The 23160-nt window shown below is 45.8% G+C and overlaps 2 protein-coding genes and 1 pseudogene across 8 annotated transcripts; 1 reads left to right on the top strand and 2 right to left on the bottom strand.

The window, feature by feature from the left end:
• The first annotated feature begins 219 nt into the window (after positions 1–219).
• On the top strand, positions 220–2955 carry LOC120693540 (eukaryotic peptide chain release factor subunit 1-3). Of its 2 annotated transcripts, XR_005683013.1 has the most exons (3): positions 220–394; positions 1250–2658; positions 2691–2955. XR_005683013.1 is itself a non-coding variant. In XM_039976994.1 (2 exons), the coding sequence occupies exon 2, from the start codon at positions 1278–1280 to the stop codon at positions 2589–2591; it is 1314 nt and encodes a 437-aa protein (XP_039832928.1). In that variant the 5' UTR covers positions 220–394; positions 1250–1277; the 3' UTR covers positions 2592–2955. The 2 variants fall into 2 exon arrangements, 1 of the variants encoding a protein (XP_039832928.1); XM_039976994.1 differs by having other exon boundaries at positions 1250–2955.
• Positions 2956–4445: 1490 nt separating this feature from the next.
• Positions 4446–10061, bottom strand: LOC120691119 (annotated as a pseudogene).
• A 3934-nt stretch (positions 10062–13995) lies between these two features.
• Positions 13996–21981, bottom strand: LOC120689807 (beta-glucosidase 8-like). Of its 6 annotated transcripts, none has more exons than XM_039972218.1 (12): positions 20586–21981; positions 17984–18419; positions 17662–17720; positions 17185–17260; positions 16930–17001; positions 16754–16841; positions 16159–16402; positions 15385–15500; positions 15077–15294; positions 14948–14979; positions 14733–14835; positions 13996–14629 (listed from the first exon to the last, which is right to left on the bottom strand). In XM_039972218.1, the coding sequence occupies exons 2-12, from the start codon at positions 18240–18242 to the stop codon at positions 14205–14207; spliced, it is 1692 nt and encodes a 563-aa protein (XP_039828152.1). In that variant the 5' UTR covers positions 18243–18419; positions 20586–21981; the 3' UTR covers positions 13996–14204. The 6 variants fall into 6 exon arrangements, with proteins under 6 accessions (XP_039828152.1, XP_039828153.1, XP_039828154.1 ...); XM_039972219.1 differs by lacking the exon at positions 17984–18419 and having other exon boundaries at positions 20586–20727; positions 21766–21981; XM_039972220.1 differs by lacking the exon at positions 17984–18419 and having other exon boundaries at positions 20586–20702; positions 21766–21981.
• Positions 21982–23160: the final 1179 nt, after the last annotated feature.

Below are 23160 nucleotides of genomic sequence, written 5' to 3'. Positions count from 1 at the left end.
AATAAATCTAATAAATTTGATTAGTTCATAATTGACCACTAATTGCCATGGTAACCATTCACTAATTATGCATTAATTATATTTAATAGATTCTTCTAAGGTTCTAATGACATTTACTTAAAAAAATCAAACGAGACAAAGCTGTCGTGGGCCTTGTGGGCCTGGTTGAGCGCCCGACGACGTCCTCGGACGGCATTTTCCAAAATAAAATACTAGTACTGTTTGGCGGTCTGCTCCTCCTGTCCAGCCCTAACCAAATCCTGCTTCCCGTTCCCCACCCCGCTTGGGCGCTGGTGGCGGCGCCGCGAAGCGAGGCGACGAATCAATCGGCGCCTCCCCGCCGCCCAGGCTCCACAGGAAGCACGCGGACCCACCGCTCTTCGCTGTGTCGTCGGTGAGAGAAGCTGCATACTTCCTTGTTGGATTGACCGCTCGTTTGTGCCGCAGGATCTAGTCCTTGCTATGAGCTGAGCTGAGCTCTTGAATCCAAATCCCCTTTTCAGGGGTGGACTCTCCAAGCGTTTCAGTGTATCTACCATAATTATTTGGCCTGCGAACGAGAATGACATTAATACTAGGACCGGCAAGGCTTTGTTTAGCTTGCTTTTCACTTTGTTTTCTCATCTCCATCCAACTTCTTCTGTTTGCGTATATACTACTCTTGAGAAAGCAACATCAACAGAGCCCAGAATTATTTGTTTGTAGAAGGCTGCATAGAGCATACGATTCCTCATTGTCTTGATAAGTTGATGCTGCTTGCATATGTGGTTCATTTGTCAATACTATGTACATGTAACCACAATCATACTGTGTACAATAGTTGGCGAAGATTATATGTTGATATGGGTTAAGTTTTGAGGTATACTGATTGCTTTGCTACTGTAACATGTTCGCATCAGTGCTTCGATGATATTTGATTGCAATGTATGTTTTTGGGAGAGTATGACTCAATCCCTTAAAATGGGTATTGGTTACATATATGCATAGACTTGTAGTCCTGTCTCGATACAATGATAGAGTCTAGATCCCTTTACAAGTCATGGTAATACCTCATCAAACAAGGTTGGATGCAACAACACTTTTTTCAACAGAAAGCAGCTATGGTCAATTTCTACAACTATTTTAATCTACCTTTTGCTTTACTCTATTTTCAATCTGCATATGTTCAATTTCGATGCTTCCCAGTTCCCAGCTTCTGTATTTCTCTCTTTACCTCACACTCTTGGTCTTTACGTCTGGTATTCTGCAGGTGATTCAAGTACCGTATTTTTGCCAAGATGTCTGACGGTCAGGAAATTGACAAGAATATTGAGATTTGGAAGATCAAGAAGTTGATCAAGGGATTGGAATCTGCTAGAGGCAATGGTACTAGCATGATCTCTCTGATTATGCCTCCACGTGATCAAATCTCGCGTGTGACCAAGATGTTGGGTGATGAATATGGCACTGCTTCAAACATTAAGAGTAGAGTTAATCGGCAATCTGTTTTAGCAGCCATCACCTCAGCTCAGCAGAGGCTGAAACTGTACAACAAGGTTCCACCAAACGGACTTGTTCTCTACACTGGAACAATTGTTACTGAAGATGGCAAGGAAAAGAAAGTTACCATTGATTTTGAGCCCTTCAAGCCTATCAATGCATCCCTTTACCTTTGCGACAATAAGTTCCATACTGAAGCTTTGAATGAACTCTTGGAATCTGATGACAAGTTTGGCTTCATTGTTATGGATGGTAATGGAACTCTTTTTGGCACACTGAGTGGCAACACCCGCGAAGTGCTTCACAAATTCACTGTTGATCTACCAAAGAAGCATGGAAGAGGAGGGCAATCTGCTCTTCGTTTTGCTCGGCTTCGAATGGAGAAACGGCATAATTATGTCCGAAAGACGGCTGAACTTGCTACACAGTTTTTCATCAACCCATCTACCAGTCAACCTAATGTTGCTGGACTTATATTGGCTGGTTCTGCTGATTTCAAGACAGAACTCAGCCAATCTGACATGTTTGACCAGCGTCTCCAGGCCAAAATACTTAATGTTGTTGATGTTTCATATGGTGGCGAGAACGGTTTTAACCAAGCAATTGAGTTGTCTGCTGAAATTCTAGCGAATGTGAAGTTCATACAGGAGAAAAAACTGATTGGAAAGTATTTTGAAGAAATTAGTCAAGATACGGGGAAGTATGTCTTTGGTGTTGATGATACATTGAAGGCTCTTGAAATGGGTGCTGTGGAGACACTTATAGTGTGGGAAAACCTTGATATCAACAGATACGTGCTTAAGAACAGTGCAACTGGAGAAATTATTATCAAACATCTGAACAAAGAGCAAGAAGCTGACCAGAGCCAGTTCCGTGATCCATCTACCAATGCTGAGTTGGAGGTTCAGGATAAGACCTCGCTCTTGGAATGGTTTGCTAACGAGTACAAAAAGTTTGGGTGCACACTTGAGTTTGTTACCAACAAATCTCAAGAGGGTTCACAGTTTTGCAGAGGATTTGGTGGCATCGGTGGCATGTTGCGCTATCAACTGGATATCCGTTCTTTTGATGAGCTTTCCGATGACGAGGGGGTCTATGAGGACTCTGATTAAGCAATCAATCCGTCACATGCCTGTGCTGGACCTTGGAAGGATGCAATTGCTACAGTGTTCTAAATTTTGCTTCAGTGTTGTAGTTTTGAATACTACTTCAGAAGATGCATGTTTCGTTTCCTCTGCAGCAGCAGCTTACAATTGCATTGTGAACCACATCATATCAATCCGTTGATACCTACTGTCCTGTTGTGTTGTAGACTATTTATGACTTGATTTAAGGTTTGACTTTTAGCAAATGCTCCAATGACAACATTTGAAATGTGCCTCTTAAGTTTCATCAGTTGTCTGCCTAGTACATTGGGCACCACGGTTGCTGCTGGTTATGTTTCATGTAACAGATCGTCTACAGAGTTTGCCCTCACTTTTTTTTTTGTTTGGGACATGTTTGCTTCGTCTTGAACTCTGAAGTACCTTTTCTTTAAACGAAAAACTCTGAAATACTTGATTCTACAAGAAAACCATTGATTCACAGGCAAAACTCTGATCGATTCAGACGCATCCTAGTCATATTAGCTCGATCCAACTGGTTTCAAATGCCTTCTATTCATGTGCCATTACAATGCTCTACATTATACAAAAAAATAAAAAGTCAAGTTTGCATCCTACACGCATGCATGAGCACGGATCATTTCTTTGGCGTTGCCTTCTCCCATCCCCCGCAGGAATCGTCGCAGCAGCTCTCTTGGCCTATCACCCTGTTGAGCGCCCTCCCGACGCAGCTCGCCGACGCGCACGCGCCGTCCCTGGCGTTGTCGAAGTCCGGCACGAACCCCATGAATATGGCCGGCTGCACGGCGGCGAGAGGCCTGTTGGCCTCGTACACCTTCTCGACGCCGCCGTCCCTGCGGAATCTGATGTCGCACCCGCCGATCTGCTCCGAGCAGAAGAGGTTGTCGTGGCCTGGGTTCCCGAACACCCGCACGCCGTGCGCCCAGCACCGGTTGGCGCCGCGGTAGGAGCAGAGCACCTCGAACACCTCGTCGCCGTGCACGGCGGGGAACGTCAGGTTCGCCACCGTGCCGCTGGGGATGAGGGCTTGCGCCGACCACGCGGGCCGGCTGGTGTCGTGCTCGCTGTAGCCGTGGCACCGCAGCTCCACGATGCCGTCGGCCAGGTCCATCTCCTCGCCGACCTCCTGCTCGTTGCTCACCATGATGAGCTGGTTTCCCCCGCCGGGCACGAAGGGCGTGGGCAGGTGGAGGCAGCGGTAGTGGAAGAAGGAGCTGAGCGCGACCGCGGCGACGACCGCGACGGCGAGCGCGGCGAGCTTGAGGGGCGCCGTGGCCATGGCGACGCGGTGGCGCGCGGGCGGGGCTCGGGGTCGCAGGGATCGAGCGGTACGTGTCTGGTGGAGGTCGGCATGCAAAGTGGTGGCGCGCGTGTGGCCGATGCATCTTTCGAGATGGCTTTGGCTGAGGTTTGCCGAGGAGGGCAAACTTAGGCAGCGGACGGAGAGGAAGGAAAGAGCTTGTTTTTTTGTTGCAGTTTGGGCGCTCGACGCCCCCCTAATTTTGGTCAAACAACAAGATACCACTCGTGAGCAAGTATTTTTCTCTCTCGAACGTGTAGGAGAACTGCGCGTCGTTGTATTAAATAGATAGAAAGATCGGACCAAATTACAACACCGAAACCACATCTTGGGTTAGTTTTTTTGTTACATACGCGCCCAATGACAGATAAACAACCACACCAAAACACTGTAGCACCCAAACTATAGCAGCAGCTCCCCCAACGCCTTTGCCCCAGCCAGCTTCCACAACCTTGCATGCTCGTTTATCTCCTGCAGCACGGGACGGGCGTCCGGGTGGCAGCCATAAAAAATGCAGCGGTTGCACGACCAAGCCGTGAGGATCACCAAGAAGTTCAGCCCTTCAATCAACAACATAAATAGAATGCACAATTTGGAGTGGCTGTTCGTCTTCATTTAATTTATTCCCATTTTGATAGCCTAGCGTTTGATCTGTATTCGAACCACAAGGCAAAATGGTAACTTCAGGCTTGGCCTCTAGGAATCTCAATTCTTCCTAATAAGCATGTCCCTGAACCAGTAGGCCGAAGCCTTCGGGTGACGTTCGAGCGTGTTGAAGTCCACATAGACGATGCCGAACTTGGCCGAGTATCCTAACCGCCACTCGAAGTTGTCAAGGAGAGACCAGGCGAAGTAGCCAGCCACGTTTGCGCCATGATCAATGGCCCTTTTCAGCTGCCGGATGTAGCTCTTGTAGAACCGCACCCTTGTCACATCGCGCAGGTACTGGTCACGGGTCAGGTTTCCAGGCTGATCCATGCCTGGAAACATGAAACAAAGATTGATACATGGGACCTTTCAACCTTTGGTATGCAAACGTATTCATATGAAACATGGAATACGAGAAATATGGGATTCTATTCAATACCATTCTCGGTTATGTAGACTGTTGGATTTCCATACTTCTCCTTAATGTAGTTCACACATCCGTACATTCCCGTCGGGACGATGTAAAGCCAATTAGAATTCGCCTACATGTACATGAAATGATTAGTAAGGGTTTATTGCACAGGTATTAAATTTGCCGGTGACGATATCAGTGCTAGTTAAGTAAACAATGTTATAATTAGGAGTCAAGGGAACCTCTGCATACCCGTGGTCCAATTGGTTTGCCATTCCTTTCATCTGCAGAATTTATGAGGTGAAGGTTATCTTAAAGTAAACACATTTTGTGTAAAGTTTTTTCAAGTCAAGATACTCACTAACAGATTCAACCTGCCAATCATCTGAGTAGCTAGTAGGCGTCTGCTGGAGCAATTTCTGGCCCTTCATGTAGCTGGCTGTGTACTGGTTGATCCCGATATAGTCTGCGGAGGCGGGTTTTTTATTTTTTATTTTTTTGTTTTTTATAAAAATATATTTTCGTTTTCGAAATTTACAGGAATATACCCCGGCCTCCCCGCTGCCGGGCGGCCGGGACCTGGTCGCCCCGCTGCGGGGCGGAAGGGGCTTTTGTGCAAAAACTTTTACGAAAATATTTGCGCGCAGGTCCCTGGGGGCCGGTCGCCCGGTAGCAGGGCGGCCAGCCCTGGCCGCCCGGCAGCAGGGCGACCGGCTCTCCCACCCTTATATAAGGGTTGGCTGGTCCCCCCACTCCTCATTTGCATCACTGAAATTCTAGAAACCAAGAAAAAAGAGGGAGGGAGGGAGAGAGGCGAAGCCCTGCCGGATTTTCGAGCCGGCGACTACAGATAACCAAAATTCTTCTACGCTTTACAAATAGATTATGTTGTAATTATTTTTGTAGAAATAATAGATTATCAATCAATTTAATATCATGATTGTGTGTTTGGATATGTCGAGCAAGCTTCGTTTTCAAGTTCATTATGGTGACTACTATATTTCTCATGATGCGTATGGAGTAGATCTATCAGCTTTTGAACGAAGAGAGTGCGGAATAGATAAACCCTTAGAGAGGAGTTTTGGTTCCATACGCAAATGGCTTCACGAGATATTCAATGTGAATCCAAAGACTCATTTCCTAACCGTTCAGACTGTGACGAATTGGGGAACTGAAGGGGATTTCTGGGAGTTGATGCTTATAGCAAACATCGAAGAATGGCGGACTTACATGCAAGCAGCTCTTGACCACGGGTGGCCTCTTGCAATGCTAATTCAGATTCACCAGAAGGCAGCCCATTTCAGTGAAGGGTCAACAAGTACATCATCTCATATGAACCAAGCAGTGGAACAAGAAAATGAAGATCAGAACATGCATATCACAGAACCTAAGCCGCAAGGTATAGCTGATCAGGTAGGAGAAAAAAGATCAGAACGTGCATGTTCTTTAGTCCCAAACTGGAAACGGAGAGGGAGCCAAACCAGCTTAAATAGCCGGTCCCTGGGAAGCTAGTAACTCCGGTTCGAACCTTTTGCGCGAAGCGAGGACGAAAGCGCAAGAGAGTTATTTAGCAGGTGTGGTTTACTCAAAGTGTAGAGTAGATCTTAACCGTTATCCCGGGCCGGGTCGTTACAGTGGTATCAAAGCCATACTCTCGCGGTTTCACGCCACGTACGGGCAGAAGTGCGCGTACATGAGCACGTTGTGCGCGTGAGAACACAGATGCCACCGGCATGTGTGGACGGACACACACAGGGGCTGCTGGCAGTGAACCCACTGACGTGGCACATGGGATCGTTAGCACTAGACGTATGTGACGTGGCCAAGAGAGGAGATACTGCTTCTTTGTCCCGTATGGGTAAGCTGGTTCGACGGGGACGTCGAATCCTAATGGGGGGAGATTGTCACGGCCCACGGGCCTACTGTGCCGCGCGGGTTACTATAGCGCACGGCTACTGTAGCGCCGCGGCACAACCTCTTTAGTCCCAAACTGGAAACGGAGAGGGAGCCGAACCAGCTTAAATAGCCGGTCCCTGGGAAGCTAGTAACTCCGGTTCGAACCTTTTGCGCGAATCGAGGACGAAAGCGCAAGAGAGTTATTTTAGCCGTTATCCCGAGCCGGGTCATTACAATTCTCACTTGCAGTTTGCTCTTATCAAAACTTAAGTCCCAAGTCCCAACAGAGGACATTGACATAACTCACCAGCCAATATGGAAGTCCCTAGCTCTTTGAGCCGCTGCTTGGTCATCAGGTGAGTTTGTAAGAGCTTCATACCAGTTGAAGTCCAGAACTATACCAACCTTACCCTTCTGAGCAGCCTATGTTTTGAAAACATTATGCCATTCTTCATCAGCAATTTTAATGGAAGATGTTATTGACAATTAACAGGTATGGGTCCAATTATTTAGGAAAGCAAGTTAAGGCATTTCATGAGGAACAGCTTTAAAAACATGAAAGTATGTTGAACAGTGTTCCAGCATATAATTGATGTATGGACTGTCGTCTTGGAAGCCTAGGTCGTGGCGGATGCTTTGCCGCCCTGTTGCGATGTCTGCTTTTGCTTGCAGATGGTGGATCGTTGGCGGATGCGTTGCCGCCGTACTTTGGTGGATGCTTTGCCACCTATGGTTACTTCGAGCTTGGCGGATGCTTTGCCGCCATTCCTCTAGGCTTTGCCGCTATGGTCGTGCTTTTCGGTGGATGCTTCGCCACCATCTCCTGCTTCGTGTTGGCGACAGTTTTTTGTGCAGGTCCAGCTCTTCGGGTGGTCTTTGTTTGGGTGGCTTGTTTGGAGTGTCATCCCCCTCCGTGTTTCTTCTGTTGTCTGTGGCCGTTTGTGAGTTTGTCTGTATTTTTTCTTCAGTGTTTCTTTTTTGTCAGTCCTTTGTGTTCTTGTGTGTTCTTGGGTGGTCTAAGTCATCCCCCTCCAAGTTGTGTCTGTAACTGCTTTCTTCTTAATGAAAAACGTGCTCAGGCACGGTCGCGAAAAAAAATGTATGGACTGTAAAAAATAATTTTGGACTGCGCAGTTCATTTGATAAAGTAACATCAGTTTAGCACTCCACAAAGGTGATCCTAATATACTACAATTTACTCGAAGAATAGCTCCATAGTTTTTGTTTTCAGGGGAATTCTATGAGATTTTCAGAAGAAAAATACCTGATACTTTGTACGGTATCTTGCAACTGCAGAAGCATGTGCCAAGAGAAAATTATGGGCTACAATATACGGTTCGGTTGCTGAATTCCCACCGTTGGCACATTTGGTGCACCTTTGAGGAGGATTTGACCCGCCATCATAACCAAGCATGGCTACTATCCTTGGCTCATTAAATGTAAACCAGTGCTTTACACGATCGCCATAGGTCTTAAAACAGAAGTCAGCATACTCTGTAAACAGGTCTCTACAAAACAAATTGTATAGATATATAAATATAATCTGGTATTTCTCCTTCTATAACTTGTTTAGAGGCATGACACATTTAGCAAAGCTAGCATATAATCGAGTGCTTATGTTGTGTAGTCTTCTTTTGTGAAAACATAGAATGTACAAACACATCCATATAAATATGACCAGATATCAACATTGGTTAGTTTTAAGATTGACTTACGCCATCTTTGAGCTTAACCACCCTCCATATTTCTTCTCGAGCGCAAGAGGAAGATCGTAGTGGTAAAGGTTGATGTAAGGAGTCATGCCTGCTCAGTTGCCAAGGAGATATTCAATCATGTTTACATTGGTTCCAGTGAAAGTCTCAGATGTATAATCATCCTATTCCAACTTATATTATACCTTTCTGGAGCAGGTAGTTTATCAAATTGTTGTAATATGCTACCACCTTCTGGATTGACTCTTCCCTCTCCATCTGCATAAACCAAGATGTATCAGCAATTAAGCAGTAGCGACATCTAAAAACTTGTTTTTACACTGCCGTGCTACAACTTTAAGTCAGATTTATTTACCTGGGAAGATCCTGGACCATGAGATTGAAAACCGGTAGGCATCAAAATTCAAACTTTTCATGAGATCAACATCTTCCTGTAGCAGAAGAAAAGAATACAATAGAAGGTTATCAGCCTCTCTTATTTTATCTGCGAAAAAAACTAGATCGGGTTGATTTATTCTCATAGTCAAGTACTACCTTGTAGCGATGGTATTGATCCACCGCGACATCTCCATTTTGATTTCCCACAATATTTCCTGGTCATTCGAACAAAAGAAATAGAAAGTCTTAATAGGCTGAAATTTCAAAAGATGGAGGGGGTACATTACTACGTGCCAACTTGAGTCTGATGCTCTAGTTTAGCAAGACCATTTGGAACTAGGAAGTAGTTTAAGGTGAACACATTTGACCACAGTTGATGAGGACCAAGATGCATACATCTTGATGAACGCTTGGCGTACCAATCAACACCAGATTAGTTGTTGTCCAACATTCCTGTGTTTGGTTCATAACTCTCTTGCCTTGCCAAGTTGCATCTCTTGTCCCCCTACCCCCACCCCACAAGAATGTCCTAACAAACTAGTAATCCCACAAGAATGTCCTGACAAACTAGTAATCAATCAAGTAGCCATTTGCTCTCACATCCGGAGATCCAACTGGCAGTTAGCGCCTGAGTGACTATGGTACGGCAACTGACGTGAGTGAACAACGAGTATTTTCATTCAGGGTTCCCAGGATTATCCACGCCTACGCATCAGATTTGCTCACTCCCGTACTAGCCGAGGCAGAGCTCACTAGCGTAGTGTAGGTCCACAGGTGAAGCGAAGCAAGCAGGAGGCGATTCACTACCTGGGATGTGCGCGAATGCGTCCCAGATGGAGGGCCCCCGGCCGTTGGTGGACGCCGCGCCCTCGACCTGGTACGCCGACGTCGCCGTCCCGAACACGAACCCCTTGGGGAATGACGCGCGGCTCAGCCCGCCGCCCCTCACCCCCGCGGCGCGCGCGCCGCCGGCGCCGGCGCTCGCCACCAGAAGCGCGAGCAGCACCGCCCACCGAGCGTCCATCTCGCTCGGCTCGCGCGGCCGGCGGCCGACCGCAGCAGTGGCAGCTCGCCGCAACCCGCTCACACCCCCACCGCAGTGGGCTAGATTGTGCTGGCGCACTAGCTGGTCTGTCCTATTTCTATTCGTTGGCCACCTCGTGGCGTCTCATCAATGGGTGTCGGTGTGGTGGATGGGGCATCTTTCTGACGATGGCCTGATGGTGATGGGACCCTGGCGGTGCGCGCGCGCCCGAGTCTTGGCGGTATCCGGCGCGCGTGGGGGCCAGCCAGCCCGTCGACGCGGCCGGTGCCGCCGTGGCGGTGATTAATCCGGGCCTGCGCCCGCGCCCGCGTGGGTCGCGTCTGTCTGCTGCTGCCTTTCTGTTGCCATGCTCGATCGATGGTGAGGCAAATCGCCGGAAATGGCGGCCGGCTCACGACCAATGTCGGCTTGCGGTGGGTGGGTGACTGGGTGGCGCGATCTTTTCGCCCGGGTTCGTCGCGGCGCGCCCCGTCCTCCTCCGCGCATGTGCCGGAGGGTTCGTGGGCACGGCTGGCGACGGTACGTTCCACGGACGTGGCGGCGGACGGACGTGTCGCGGCGCTCGTCTCGCTCAGCTCGGGCTGCTCAGCTGGCTGGCTGGCTGCCTGCCTGGTGAAACAGCCGGGCCTCGGAAGTCTTTTGCCTGGAGGTCCCCCTATTTGCCTGGTCTGGAACTGGAGGCCGTGTTTGGTTACCACTGAAATTTTTCGCGCACGTTTTTTTAAAAGAGAATCTCGCATGCATGGAGTACTAAACAAAGTCTATTTGTAAAACCTTTTCAGGGATGAGTGTAACTTTTCGAGACAAATTAAGTGATGATTTTCTACAGTGATGCTACAGTAACCATCCTCTAATCGCGCGGTCAAAGACCTCATTAGATTCGTCTCGCGATTTACAGGCGGGTTGTGGAGGTGGTTTTGTAATTAGACTTAATTTAATACTTTAAATTAGTGGTCAAAATTGCTACAGTATTTTCATGTATTTCAACCAAACACAGCCAGACATTTCCGTCGTGCCGCTACCATCCTTGTACGGGTGCTGCCACCTTAGACGAACACGAGCATGTGGGAAGCGATCTGGCTAGCTGGCTGGCTGGGTTATCGGCAGATCGAGCCCATGTTCCCATGGATCAAGATTCTGATTCATGCGCCAACTATTCAAGTAGCCCTGCTAATGGTTGGAACCCGCACTATACCCAACCCCACCCAAAATTAACATATTTAGATATCCAACTCCACCCAACCTAATTAGTTAATTTCTCAACTTTAACCAACCCGCCCCATTATAAGCGGGTAACCCATAAAAACCCATGGGTTCTACTATGCAGAGGAATTTAGTGGTTCTACACTTAATGTGGGGACCACATATATGTCTAGCCACACTACTTTGCATAGAGTATCTGTCAGTCATATTGACTCATCTCTAAAAATTTCAGTCAATTTCGATAAAATTTTATAGTGTGAACGCGAGGTTTTAATTCCAGGGTCCGAGTCTTGATGTGGAGCCCACGTGTACTTCTAGCCACGCTACTTTGCACAGAGTAGCTGCCAGTCGTACTGAGTCATCTCCAATAAATTTCAGTCAATTTCGATAAAATTTTATAGTGTGAACGCGAGATTTTAATTTCAGGGTCCGGCTCTTGATGTGGAGCCCACGTGTAGTTCTAGCCACGCTACTTTGCACAGAGTAGCTGCCAGTCGTACTGAGTCATCTTCAACAAATTTCAGTCAATTTCGATAAAATTTTATAGTGTGAACGCGAGGTTTTAATTCTAGGGTCCGGCTCTTGATGTGGAGCCCACGTGTAGTTCTAGCCACGCTGCTTTGCACAGAGTAGCTGCCAGTCGTACTGAGTCATCTCCAACAAATTTCAGTCAATTTCGATAAAATTTTATAGTGTGAACGCGATGTTTTAATTCCAGGGTCCGGCTCTTCATGTGGGGCCCACAGGTAGTTCTAGCCACGCTGTTTTGCACAAAATAGCTGCCAGTCGTACTGAGTCATCTCCAACAAAATTCAGTCAATTTCGATAAAATTTTCTGATATAAACACGTGGTTTTAATTTCAGAGTCCAGCTCTCACGTGGGACCCACATTTATATAGTTATACTATTTTGTAAAAAGTATCCATTTCAACCCACCCCAATCCGCCTCAACCCGCATTTATATAGAACCCGCCCCGACCCACCCCATTAACTAATACAATCCATTTTAAATCATCCAAACACACTCCATTTCAAAACCTACCCCATAAAACCCATTTCAACCCAACCCATTAGCAGGCCTATATTATAGTTGCAGTGGAGCATGTGCCGAAACTATTCAACACGGTTCAGCGAAACGCCTCGACCTAAAGTGTAAATAGCAGTTGCTGGCTGTATATGATCTGCAACTTCTCCCGAAAACCCCGCTGTTCGTGTTCATTCCGAAGATCCAAACGGTGGAGTTGGTAGGAGAGGCCACACCCTTTGCATGATCCCAAGTCGTCCTTGGCATCCGTCCAGGGCTCCCAGCGGCCCGAGGGTTATCGTGCAGTGCAGCCATCGATGAGGAACCATTCGCGCGTGTTACTTCTCAATCATTTCATGGCGCATTGTACTCCCAAAGCTACTACTCCAATCACAATGCGAGGAGTACAGGGGCAATATGGACCTTGCTTAATAATAGAAGCATGCAAAAGGGGAAACGACGACCTAAATTATAGTTGCACTGATACGACAGGTCCCCATCTTCGATGCAACATGTATTTAAAACGGACATGCTGCTGCTGCTGGCGTCCACTACACACTAAGCAGGATAAAGCATTTGCTGAATGGATGATAGGAAACCAAGAAGTAAAGAAGACTTGAAGAGAGATGGAAGTAGGAAGCGCAAGGTGACCGACAGAAAAACCATAATTAGCATGGAACCCGCAATTGATGCCTGTTCATCATATTTCATCCCTCTTCGAAATCCTAGCGCTGATGAGGCGGCTTTGAACTTCTGAATCTTGATAGAATCATTGGGCCATCCAAAACACTGGGCAAAGCTGAAACAAAAAATGGTAACTTTGTTCCTGATGGTTAGCTTGTCCTCATCACTAGTTGTAGGTCGTTTTTTTCATCTTTGTTACTTTTGTAACCCGTGCAAAATTATTTTGATTCGAAATAGGCTTAAGCACTATCATTCTCAGTTATGACTACTGTTGGATCTCCGTACTTCTGCTCGAGGTAGTTCCGCATGACACACGTCGCACACCAATACAAAGCCACTTGGAATAATACTGACATTGTACATCTAATTACGATTTTTACAAACTATCGTTTTATTTTTAAATTCATCGCTGCTGTTGGCGTACCATGTAGTGCTAGTTTAATTAAGAGCGAAATACGTTTAGTAAAGGGTGAAATGCACAGTAGGTCCTACATTCTCATCTGGGTCTATGAACTAGGTCCTTTGAGTTCTCAAGCGGTTCATTCAATGGAAATATCTATGGTTGTACCTCATGTGAACTTATGAATTGAGCGATATATGGAATCTGTATATGAAAATTCGGTACCCAATCAACGGCATAACTCTTGGAGGTTAGGCAGTCAGAGAGCTCAGCTCAATCAGTGCAGAACAGCAGATACGCGAAATCAGCGTGTTATTTTTAAATTAATCGCTGCTGTTGGCGTAACATGTAATGCTAGTTTAATAAAGAGCGAAATGCGTTTTGTAAAGAGTGAAAATGCACAGTAGGTCCCCATTCTCATCTGGGTCTATATATGAACTCCCAAAGTGTTCATCTAGGTCCTCCAAGTTCTCAAGCGGTTCATTCAAGGGAGATATCTATGGTTCTACCTCATGCGAAGAATGGAGCGATATATGGAATCTGTATATGAAAACGCGGTACTCAGTCGCCAAACAAAAGAAAAGAACACATAGCCAGCCGGTACCCACCATGACAAGGAACTCGACGGCATAGCTCTTGGAGGTTAGGTAGTCAGAGAGGTAGCTCAGCTCAATCAGTGCAAGAACTGCAGATACACGAATCAGCATAACATATATCCAGTAAACACAATATCAGTACCAAACTGGTTCTTAATCATGGCAAAAGGGGGCAAAAAATGAGCCCTGAATCATAGTCCCGTTCGCACAACAGGTTTCTCTTTGTTGCAACATGTCTTTAAAATGAACATGCTGCTGGCGCCCGCTACAAATCAAGTGCTGCTACACTAGACCAAATAATTTCTAAGAAGAAACGATGAAGACGGATGGAACAAGCAAGCACAAGGAGACCAGCAGAGAAACCAGCAGGGCCGGGCCACACGAGGCAGCTGGAGTCGAACCAGCTGGACTGCCGGCTGAAGTATGTGAACCAGTCTGAGGGGTGGCAGACTTTGAGCCAGCCCCAGAGAGCATGTCCCTGAACCAGTACGCTGAGTCCTTGGGGTACCGCTTGAGCGTCGTGAAGTCGACGTAGACGATGCCAAACTTGGACGTGTAGCCCGACAGCCACTCGAAGTTGTCGAGGAGGGACCAGGCGAAGTAGGCGACCACGTTCGCGCCCTCATCAATCCCTTTCTTCAGCTCCGTGAGGTAGTTCTTGTAGAAATCAACCCTCACGGTGTCGTGCAGGTACTCCTCGCGCGTCAGGTTTCCTGGTTGATCCATTCCTGGCATATATTCATGGCGCCGTGATTCATCGATGTGATTCAAGGAGCAGCATAGAAGGGAATGCAAGTTTTTCAGTTGAAGGAGATAGGCTGTCTCGAATACCATTTTCAGATATAATGATGGTTGGATTCTGGTACTTTTCCTTTAGGTAGTTCACAACTCCATACATGCCTGTTGGGACGATGTAAAGCCAAACGGAGTGTGCCTACACATGGATTCCTTATCAGAGAATTTCCATGCTATTTTGCACTTGCCAATCTTATACCACCAATAGTAAAAAACTAGGATTCAAATTGGTAAGAAGGAAAAGTTTATACCAGCTGTCCAATCGGCACGCCATTTCTTTGAACTGCAATGTTCAACAGGAAGGAGAAAGGTGATGATGTCTTTAGAAACTGTAGTGACACATATAGAAGACAGAACCAGAAAATAAGTTGGTAACTCACAGTTATATTGAACGCTCCAATCAGACGAGTAGCTTGTTGCTGCTTGTTGAGGAGTTTGTTTGTCTGAAATGTAGTATGTAGTATATTGATTGATCCCGTAATAATCTGATGAGCCCTTGACTAGCTTAGCTTGCTCAGGTGTGAAACTTGGTAACCGATCTTTTACAATGTCCTGCATTGTCTTTGGATAGTTTCCGTTTATTAATGGATCAAGAAACCTGAATTATGACCATTTGTTTGAGTTAATTTTGATAACTGTATTAAATAAAATATTGTAATTCTTCACATATTTGCCAATAAGAACTTACCAACCAACATGGAAGTCCCTGGCTCTTTGAGCTGCTGCTTGATCTTCCGTTGAGTTGGTAAGAGGTTCGTACCAATTGAAGTCTAGAACTATCCCAACCTTGCCTTTCTGAGTTGCCTATAGGGAAAAAAGATAACTAGTTCTGGATCAGCAAAATAGAGCATTTTCATCTTGCAGCAAGAAATTTCTTTTTTTATATATCATGATAAATAATGCAGAATATACTTTAAATATTACAATTTCAGCCACTAGATGGCTTCAGCAAAGCATGCAAAAATAGAGCTTTGTAAGAAATAATGCGAACAGGATGGTCGTTTGAAGTTTAGTTTGCCTAGAAAGTAGAAAAAACTAATTTTGGAAACACAGTGTATCATGATGCAATATTTTTTTTGAAATGGGAAATTTTATTCATTTCAAGCACAATACATCAAGGTGATACATTGTCTTAAAAATTCCCAGCCTCTGCCTAGACGGCACACAGCCCATCATGATGCAATATGCATTTGTCAGCACTCAATCTCATTTGTTGCTAGTCAACTACACAGTTCACATAAAAAGGACCATCACAACATGATATGCATTAAGAAACACAAAAATTAATACTTTCAGGTTTGGGTTAGTTGCTTCATACACGCAAATTATCATACTATTGAACTTTCAATGTCAGTTCATCAGTTTCTATTTTTTGTCCCAGACATGCATATTGTCCTGGTACTAATCCTGAAAAAGTATCTGCAATAATTTATATTTGTTTCTTCTTTTCAGTAGGAAATACCTGGTATTTGTTTCGGTATCTTGCAACTGCAGTAGCATGAGATAATATAATGTTATGAACAACAATGTAAGGTTCTGTTGCTGAGTTCCCACCGGCAGCGCATTGGGTGCACCGGTTAGGGGGGTTAACTCCAGTATCATAGCCAAGAAATGCTACTATCCTCGGCTCATTTAATGTGAACCAGTTCTTGACTCGATCTCCAAAAGTCTTGAAACAAAAATCAGCATAGTCAGCGAATATGCCCCTGCAGAAAATAATATCCAGAAACCCATTACAGATTACTATAAGAAAATAAGAACAAATATACACCTAGATAGAATGATAAACTTAATGCTTGTCCATGCGGGGAAGAAAACTAGGCCCTCATAAAATTTTACTAGATATCAACTCAAAATTTTAAAATCAAACCACTATCCTATCTCGCAACCATTACAATTGTATAAGTGGCAGTGTTTCCAGTACAAGTTCATATATTAATTAACAATGAAGCCTTGAGCATCAACTATGTGTGTACTGAATGTCGTCAAGGTCCTATAGTAAAAGACCCTATACATATTTCAACATGAACAAGATGAGAGGGCTGTTTCTCACTTACACAATTTTTGGGCCTAACCAGCCCTTGTACTTCTTCTGAAGCGCAAGTGGAAGATCATAGTGGTTAAGGTTGGCGTAAGGAGTAAGCCCTGCTCAGTTTTGAAGGGAGCATTCAGAGAGGGACACAATGTTGCTGCAAAACCTCTGAAGGCCGAATTTTCCTGATTGAATCATTACCTTGCTTAATCATGTAGTCTATAAGATTGTTGTAATATTGTACACCTTCTTCATTAACTTTTCCTTCACCATCTAGATAAACCAAAGATATACCGATGGGTCTATTAATCGTACAAGTAAACAGTTCAAGTACAGGCTATATTTAGAGTCAGATTTTTACGTACCTGGGAAGATCCTGGACCAAGAGATTGAAAATTAATTGTACAAGTAAACAGTTCAAGTACATGCTATATTTAGAGACAGATTTTTACGTACCTGGGAAGATCCTGGACCAAGAGATTGAAAACCGATATGCGTCGAAATTCAGGCTTTTCATGAGATCAACATCTTCCTGTACTAGCATAATAAAGACACCAAATATCAGACTGACAGAAATAGTTCCAAAGTTTCTTAAGGAAAAATTAAATCTTAGCTCAAGAGATTTGTTACCAGCATTGTTTTGAGATTTCCTAAAGTCATATACAAAGCAGATTGATGAAACAAACCTAGCTTATGTCAAATCGACTTTGAGATTTACTCAGATCCTAACACTACTGAGAAACACAAGACGCCTTAAGATTTGAGTTTACTTGGGATACTGTACTCTTTACTTTTCATTTGTTCATGTTAGCAATAGATATAGCGTCCTCATCGCCACTAAAGTAAAACTCTCACGGTCTGATCCATCAATCAACCGAAAGATTAAGCAATAAGTTAAAAACAGAGGTAGGGGCTTATTTGATTACGACGTGCCTTGTAGCGATGATATTCATCAGTTGTAACATCTGCGTTCGCGTCTCCAGCAATATTTCCTGTTCATTACACATAAGACAGCGTTAGCACCCCAGTGAATTTCATAAGCACACGCACGTAGATCCATTTCATTTTCAATCCCTCAACTTGAGACTCGAGCAGAGTTCCATGCTACTCCCAAGTAAGACATTGGCCAGCGTGCGTTGCAAATACTATTAACAGGAAATGATTACTTGGGAGTTGCAATGGAATCACTGTGCTTGGCGCTAAGCAGCTACAGAAGGATCTGCTTAGTACTCGTGATGCGAATGCGATGCGTTACCGGGGGTGTGGACGAGGGGGTCCCAGATGCTGGGCCCCCGGCCGCCGGACGCCGCCGCGCCCTCGACCTGGAACGCGGACGTCGCCGTCCCGAAGACGAACCCCTTGGGGAACGCGTCCCTGCTCAGGCTGCCCGTGTCCGCCCCCGCGGCACGGACGCGAAGCCCGCGGCCGCAGAGCGACACGAGCGCCAGGGCCAGCAGTGCCCGGTGGCAATGCGCTGCCGCCGGCGGCGGCGCCGCAGACCCCGCGGCGCCCATCCCAGCGCCGCCGCAGCTCAGCTCAAGCGTCTCCTCCTTCCACTCATAGGCAGTAAGGCACAGTCACTCTCGTCGGTCGAAGTCAAGTGAGCTGCACCCACCTTTTGGCATTGTGCGACTAGGATACCTGCCGGTCTAGGTCGCTCACCCCGGGGCACGTGACGGGTCATTTCGGCCCTGTTTTCAAAAAAAATTTACAGCACCCGTCACATCAAATCTTCGAAAACATTAAATATAATTAAAAAAATAACTAATTACACAGTTCAACTGGAAAATGACGAGATAAATCTTTTAAGTCTAACTAGATTCATGTCTGTGCGTTGCTACGGGTAGTAAAAGTCACAGAGAGCATTGACAAAATAAATTCTCACCACAACCATTATTTTTTATCATGAGTAACATTTGTAACATGTAGCATCCCTTAAATATAAGCAGGAAATCATTGTACACATATGCAGAGTTGCCCAGCTATTGCAGGACTTGTTGGGCGCGCACATCAAACTAGGACAGTCTGCGCGCTTCGCCGCGCTCGTGTAGGACGATGCGATGCTAAATGCTCTACTTTGCATGGTTGGCAGCGTGTACTGATTAATTTATGCAAGCGAATCAATGTATCACCATAACACTTAACTGTAAGGAAACATGATTTTCCATATCTGCTAAAGAACTTAAGATCATTAATTCTTGTAAACAAATCATGGATATCCTATGAGGAATCCCAATCCAAATTTTCAAAACAAACATAAGCAGATACGACACTATAGCATAGGCATGAAGTAAAAATACATTTACATTAAACATTCACCTAAGTAAAACTGATGACAGCTGCCATGATGTATTATTGTTTCCTCTTTATTCTGATAATCTCAAAGTCCATTAGTACAAAGTAGCGTTCTTACTTCTGAAGCAGTCCATGAACAAAGGAGATTAGCACGAACGTAATCAGAAGATCTCTGATTGGTAATGCACATTGGAAGCAACGTAACGGTATGTAAGCAGGAATGGAATGATATTTGCGTACTGTAACTTCTGAGTTGGCCTGACAGGACAGGACATCAGATGCCAATCCATCAACGATTGAATTGGTAGAGCATAGCAAGTTGAGTGTTGCACTGAACTGAAGTGTCCGCTGCAAATGATTCAGCTTTCGTGTTGCTCTGTTCTGAGCTGGCCATTGCAAATGATTCAGCTTTCATGCTGCTCTGTTAGTCTCACACTTCACAATAGCATCGATGGTATTGAACAATAAGGGGGAATTTGCGGCTGCTGCAGTCCATAGTTTGCTCGACAATGCTTGACATGCAGCTGCAGCTGCAGCCGCTTCTTTGTGATTGCTGCATTTTATAAGGGCTAGATTGAAAAAAATGAAAAATATCTTCATCTCTCGATCTCTCTCGAGTCTCGACTTTCGGTATCTCTCTTGCCTTCAGCGTTCAGTCAACGCCATGGCAGAGCTCCTCTCGATCTCTCCGCTCTCTCGGTCTCTATCTCTCCCACGCGCCCCCGATAGCTCCGTGCAGCACCACCTCCCCACCGCTCGAATCTGCCCATCTCCTCTCCCGTCCTGTGCACCGGCGCCCTCCACCTCATGTGTCTCCTGACTCTCCTCCACCCACCTCCTCTGCCCATCCTCCTCTGGCAAGGTGCAGTGGTGCGGCGGCCAATGCTGGTGCGCGTACGTGCCGGCGAAGGTGCCGACGGCGGCTCCTCGCGGCACAGGTGGCCGTCCACGGCAGCAGCGAGGTGGGGCCGGCACGGCGACGGGCATGGCTCCAGCGGCCGGAGCGGGGCTCCGCTGTTGCGGGCGCGGGGCCCGCCACCACCCCGCCCCTGCTCCCGGCGGCCAGTCCTCTCCGGCGGCGGCGGCTGAGGTGCTCACGAGCAGATCCGGGCGGTGGGGGGAGTACCAGCCTCGGCCTCCTCGCCGGCCGAATCCGCGCGCGGCGGCAGGCCTCGAGCGGCGTGGGTCCTCGGAGGAGGAGGAGCAGGGGGCGGCCTCCCTCCCCATCGGCGCACCCCTATCCTCACTTCCTCGCAGCGCCAGGCGTCCTTCCCCCTCCCATGCGCGCGCGATCGGCTTCCTTCTTCCTCCTCCCTCCTCGCGGCGGCGGCAGGCTGGCCCTCCCCCCCCTCTCTCTCCGGCGGGGCGCGGACAGACCGAGGCGCTGCGACTGCGGCACGTGGGCGCGGCAAATCCACGGGCCGCGTCGGGCTTCTCTCTCTGGGGCACGTGGCGCCCGAGGAACGCTCGGGGAGCGGCGGGCTGCTCCGAGCGCGCCTCTCCAAGGCAGATAGTATATACAGTATATGTTGAACACTCAAGAAGTCACTGCTCGCACACACCTTTAGCACCACCTTGCCTACGCAAGAAAATTGTTGTACATTCAGTGTTTCTCCTGCCCTTCTTAACAACAGCCGCTCCGCACCTTGGCATATGATCGCCAACCAGTTGGTTATTTCCTGATCAACTTTATAGCGTTATGACCTATTAATTCAATATCCAGGAAATTCATAAAATTAACATCAATACATGTGACAGAGTGATGCATAGATGACTATATACAATGAAATTTAAGGACGAGCATATTATCTGAATAATTACAAGATGATCATAGACTTATTTCAACCAACATTGGATTGGAACCCATAACATGATTTGATCACCATCGAAGAATTCCAAAAATTAATTTCAATAATTGTAACGCAAACAGACCAATATTAAATAAAACTATAGCAGATCAACATCTATATCGATAAGGCTAGTTGTCTTTGTTTCTGTGTCAAATAAGTTTCAAATGGCAAACTGAAAAAATATTTATAAGGCATATGTGCAATCCTCCACAGAAAAGAAATTCAGAGCAGACATAATATTTTGATTTGAATCTTAAAAATTCAGAGTGAAAGAACCAGGCAAACAATTGATGCTCTGAATCTGCAAGTAATGGGACTGACAGAATATGTTAGCCAACAGAAAATTGCATCAATTCACATAATCCCAAAAATAGAATCATTTCGATAGCAATTACATTGTCTTTCATACACTCATATAATTAGTAGCAATTGTAGCCTATCTATAATAATCATGACAAACAAGAAGATTCCAATGTGTGTGCAGAATTTTAATGGCGGGACGTTATGAGTGGGACTATGTGCAGAGAACGTTGGTTTTTTACATTTGAATATTTCAGCACCAAGAAAAAGCTGTCCACTTGTATAAAGTTTGAGGAAGTCAAAATTAAAATCTACTAATGCCCAGATGTTCCAGTCAGTCATTTAAAACATACTAAAATTTATGAGATTGATATTATGAGAGTATACAGTTTTGATCGTCCATGTAAATAGCCTCAAAGTCAAATGCATTTTATATAGTTTGCCTATTTGATTGACCGCATTCCTAAACCTAACAAATAGATAGACAATCGTATGGATTCATGAATAGAAGGGGAAAACAAAGATCGTGACGATCCATGAACAATTTTGTTTATAAAGTTCAGAAATGGATTAGAACTTTACCACTTCATACCTCTTTCAGGATGTTGAAAGGGACACGAACTTGCAACCTATTTGCATGGCATAACTGCCCATCGGGTGTGCAGAGCACGCCTTGCCGGCTTCCATGATAAATGGCACACCATCCCAGCACTCGTTGTCGATAAAGAGCACAGTGACAACAATGGTTAGGGTGATTCTGCCCTTGTGCACAGTAGGGTAGCAGATGATCCTATAGTTGTCGAAGTAGCTGCAGCCAATCCAACAAGGACATCCATTATTATTGGCTGATTCGATCAAACTTCGGTCTAGTTGCACTGCAAATTGTATGGAAGAAGGCACTGCAGACTTGCCTTGACCCTTGCTGCCGAAATCTTTAGAGAACATAGGACTAAAAGGTTCTCAACCAGCTGCCCAAATCAGGCTTGCATGATATATATTCAATAGGAAACACTTCAGTTCTTATGGCACAATCATAAGAGAGGAAGAGAGTATGTGAAGACATGCAGGCACCAAAACAAAAAGTGCCATCTGAACTCGCCTAGGTCATTGTCCGCATTGCAGATGCCAGTGGGCCTAAACCTGAAAGGGAACAATAGAAAATGTTTAATGTTTACAGAATTAAAAAGCGTGTAATGTAGATAAGATGAATAAAGCACGTCCAATAGTAAAAACTGTAAAATGCTAGCATTAAATCAAGTCACTGGAATGCCTATCGGTGATGCTGAAGGGACGATAGAGCACTATCTAAACATGCATGGCTTTCTGGCTGTGGGTTGTTTTGCGGAAAAACAATTAAGAGTGAGTCCTTACTTTCAATATTTTAGCTCAAGATTAGGAATGGTACCTATTCTCTATGGTTTGCATATCTATACCAATCAGTGTGGAAAAACAATTGATTAGGTACAACTATACTGATCATTTCATTCCCTTCCATATTCTTACTCCGATGTGACTCGGAGATCAATGTGCTCATGTCCGAGAGCGACTGACGGCGAATCGATCCGATATAACCTTGCAAGGTGGACCTAACCAACACGGCACGTATTTGCCCCGTCGGACAATACGAATCAACCATTCCCCTCCCCGCCTCGAACTACAGAACCGCCCCACCTGCATATAGTCAACCGAGCCCTACGAGAGACCACCAAAAGTAAATATATGCATCCCAATTCTCCGCAGCCACTTGACTGCCCTAAGGGGTGGGTAGAAGTTCTGTACTTTCGAAACAAGGCAGTACTCGTCTTACCGGTTTCGACTACCTCCTACTCCCGGCATGCAGTTAATACAATTCAAATATGATCAGCAGGGCCGACAACGGTACGGTCCTTAACTGACACAGACGGGGCTAGACAATTCCCACCGGTCTCCAGTTTCTTTCCTTTCCTCCATATTCCAATATTCCATAATCAAATCATAAAGACAACAT

Source organism: Panicum virgatum, chromosome 9N, assembly GCF_016808335.1.
Source record: "Panicum virgatum strain AP13 chromosome 9N, P.virgatum_v5, whole genome shotgun sequence".
In the NCBI taxonomy this organism is placed as follows: Eukaryota; Viridiplantae; Streptophyta; class Magnoliopsida; order Poales; family Poaceae; genus Panicum; species Panicum virgatum.
The sequence above is the reverse complement of the archived record's forward strand: the minus strand, read 5'-3'. Positions and strand labels throughout refer to the sequence as shown.

Bases quoted from the DNA above. Each gene is read 5' to 3' on its own strand.
- LOC120693540 (XM_039976994.1), top strand. From the start codon at position 1,278: ATGTCTGACGGTCAGGAAATTGACAAGAATATTGAGATTTGGAAGATC.
- LOC120689807 (XM_039972218.1), bottom strand. From the start codon at position 18,242: ATGGGCGCCGCGGGGTCTGCGGCGCCGCCGCCGGCGGCAGCGCATTGC. The intron at 16,842-16,929 runs GTAATGATTCAA...AAAACTGAGCAG, and splicing joins AGACTACATGATTAAGCAAG to GGCTTACTCCTTACGCCAAC. The intron at 15,501-16,158 runs GTATTTCCTACT...TTTTCCCTATAG, and splicing joins GATACCGAAACAAATACCAG to GCAACTCAGAAAGGCAAGGT.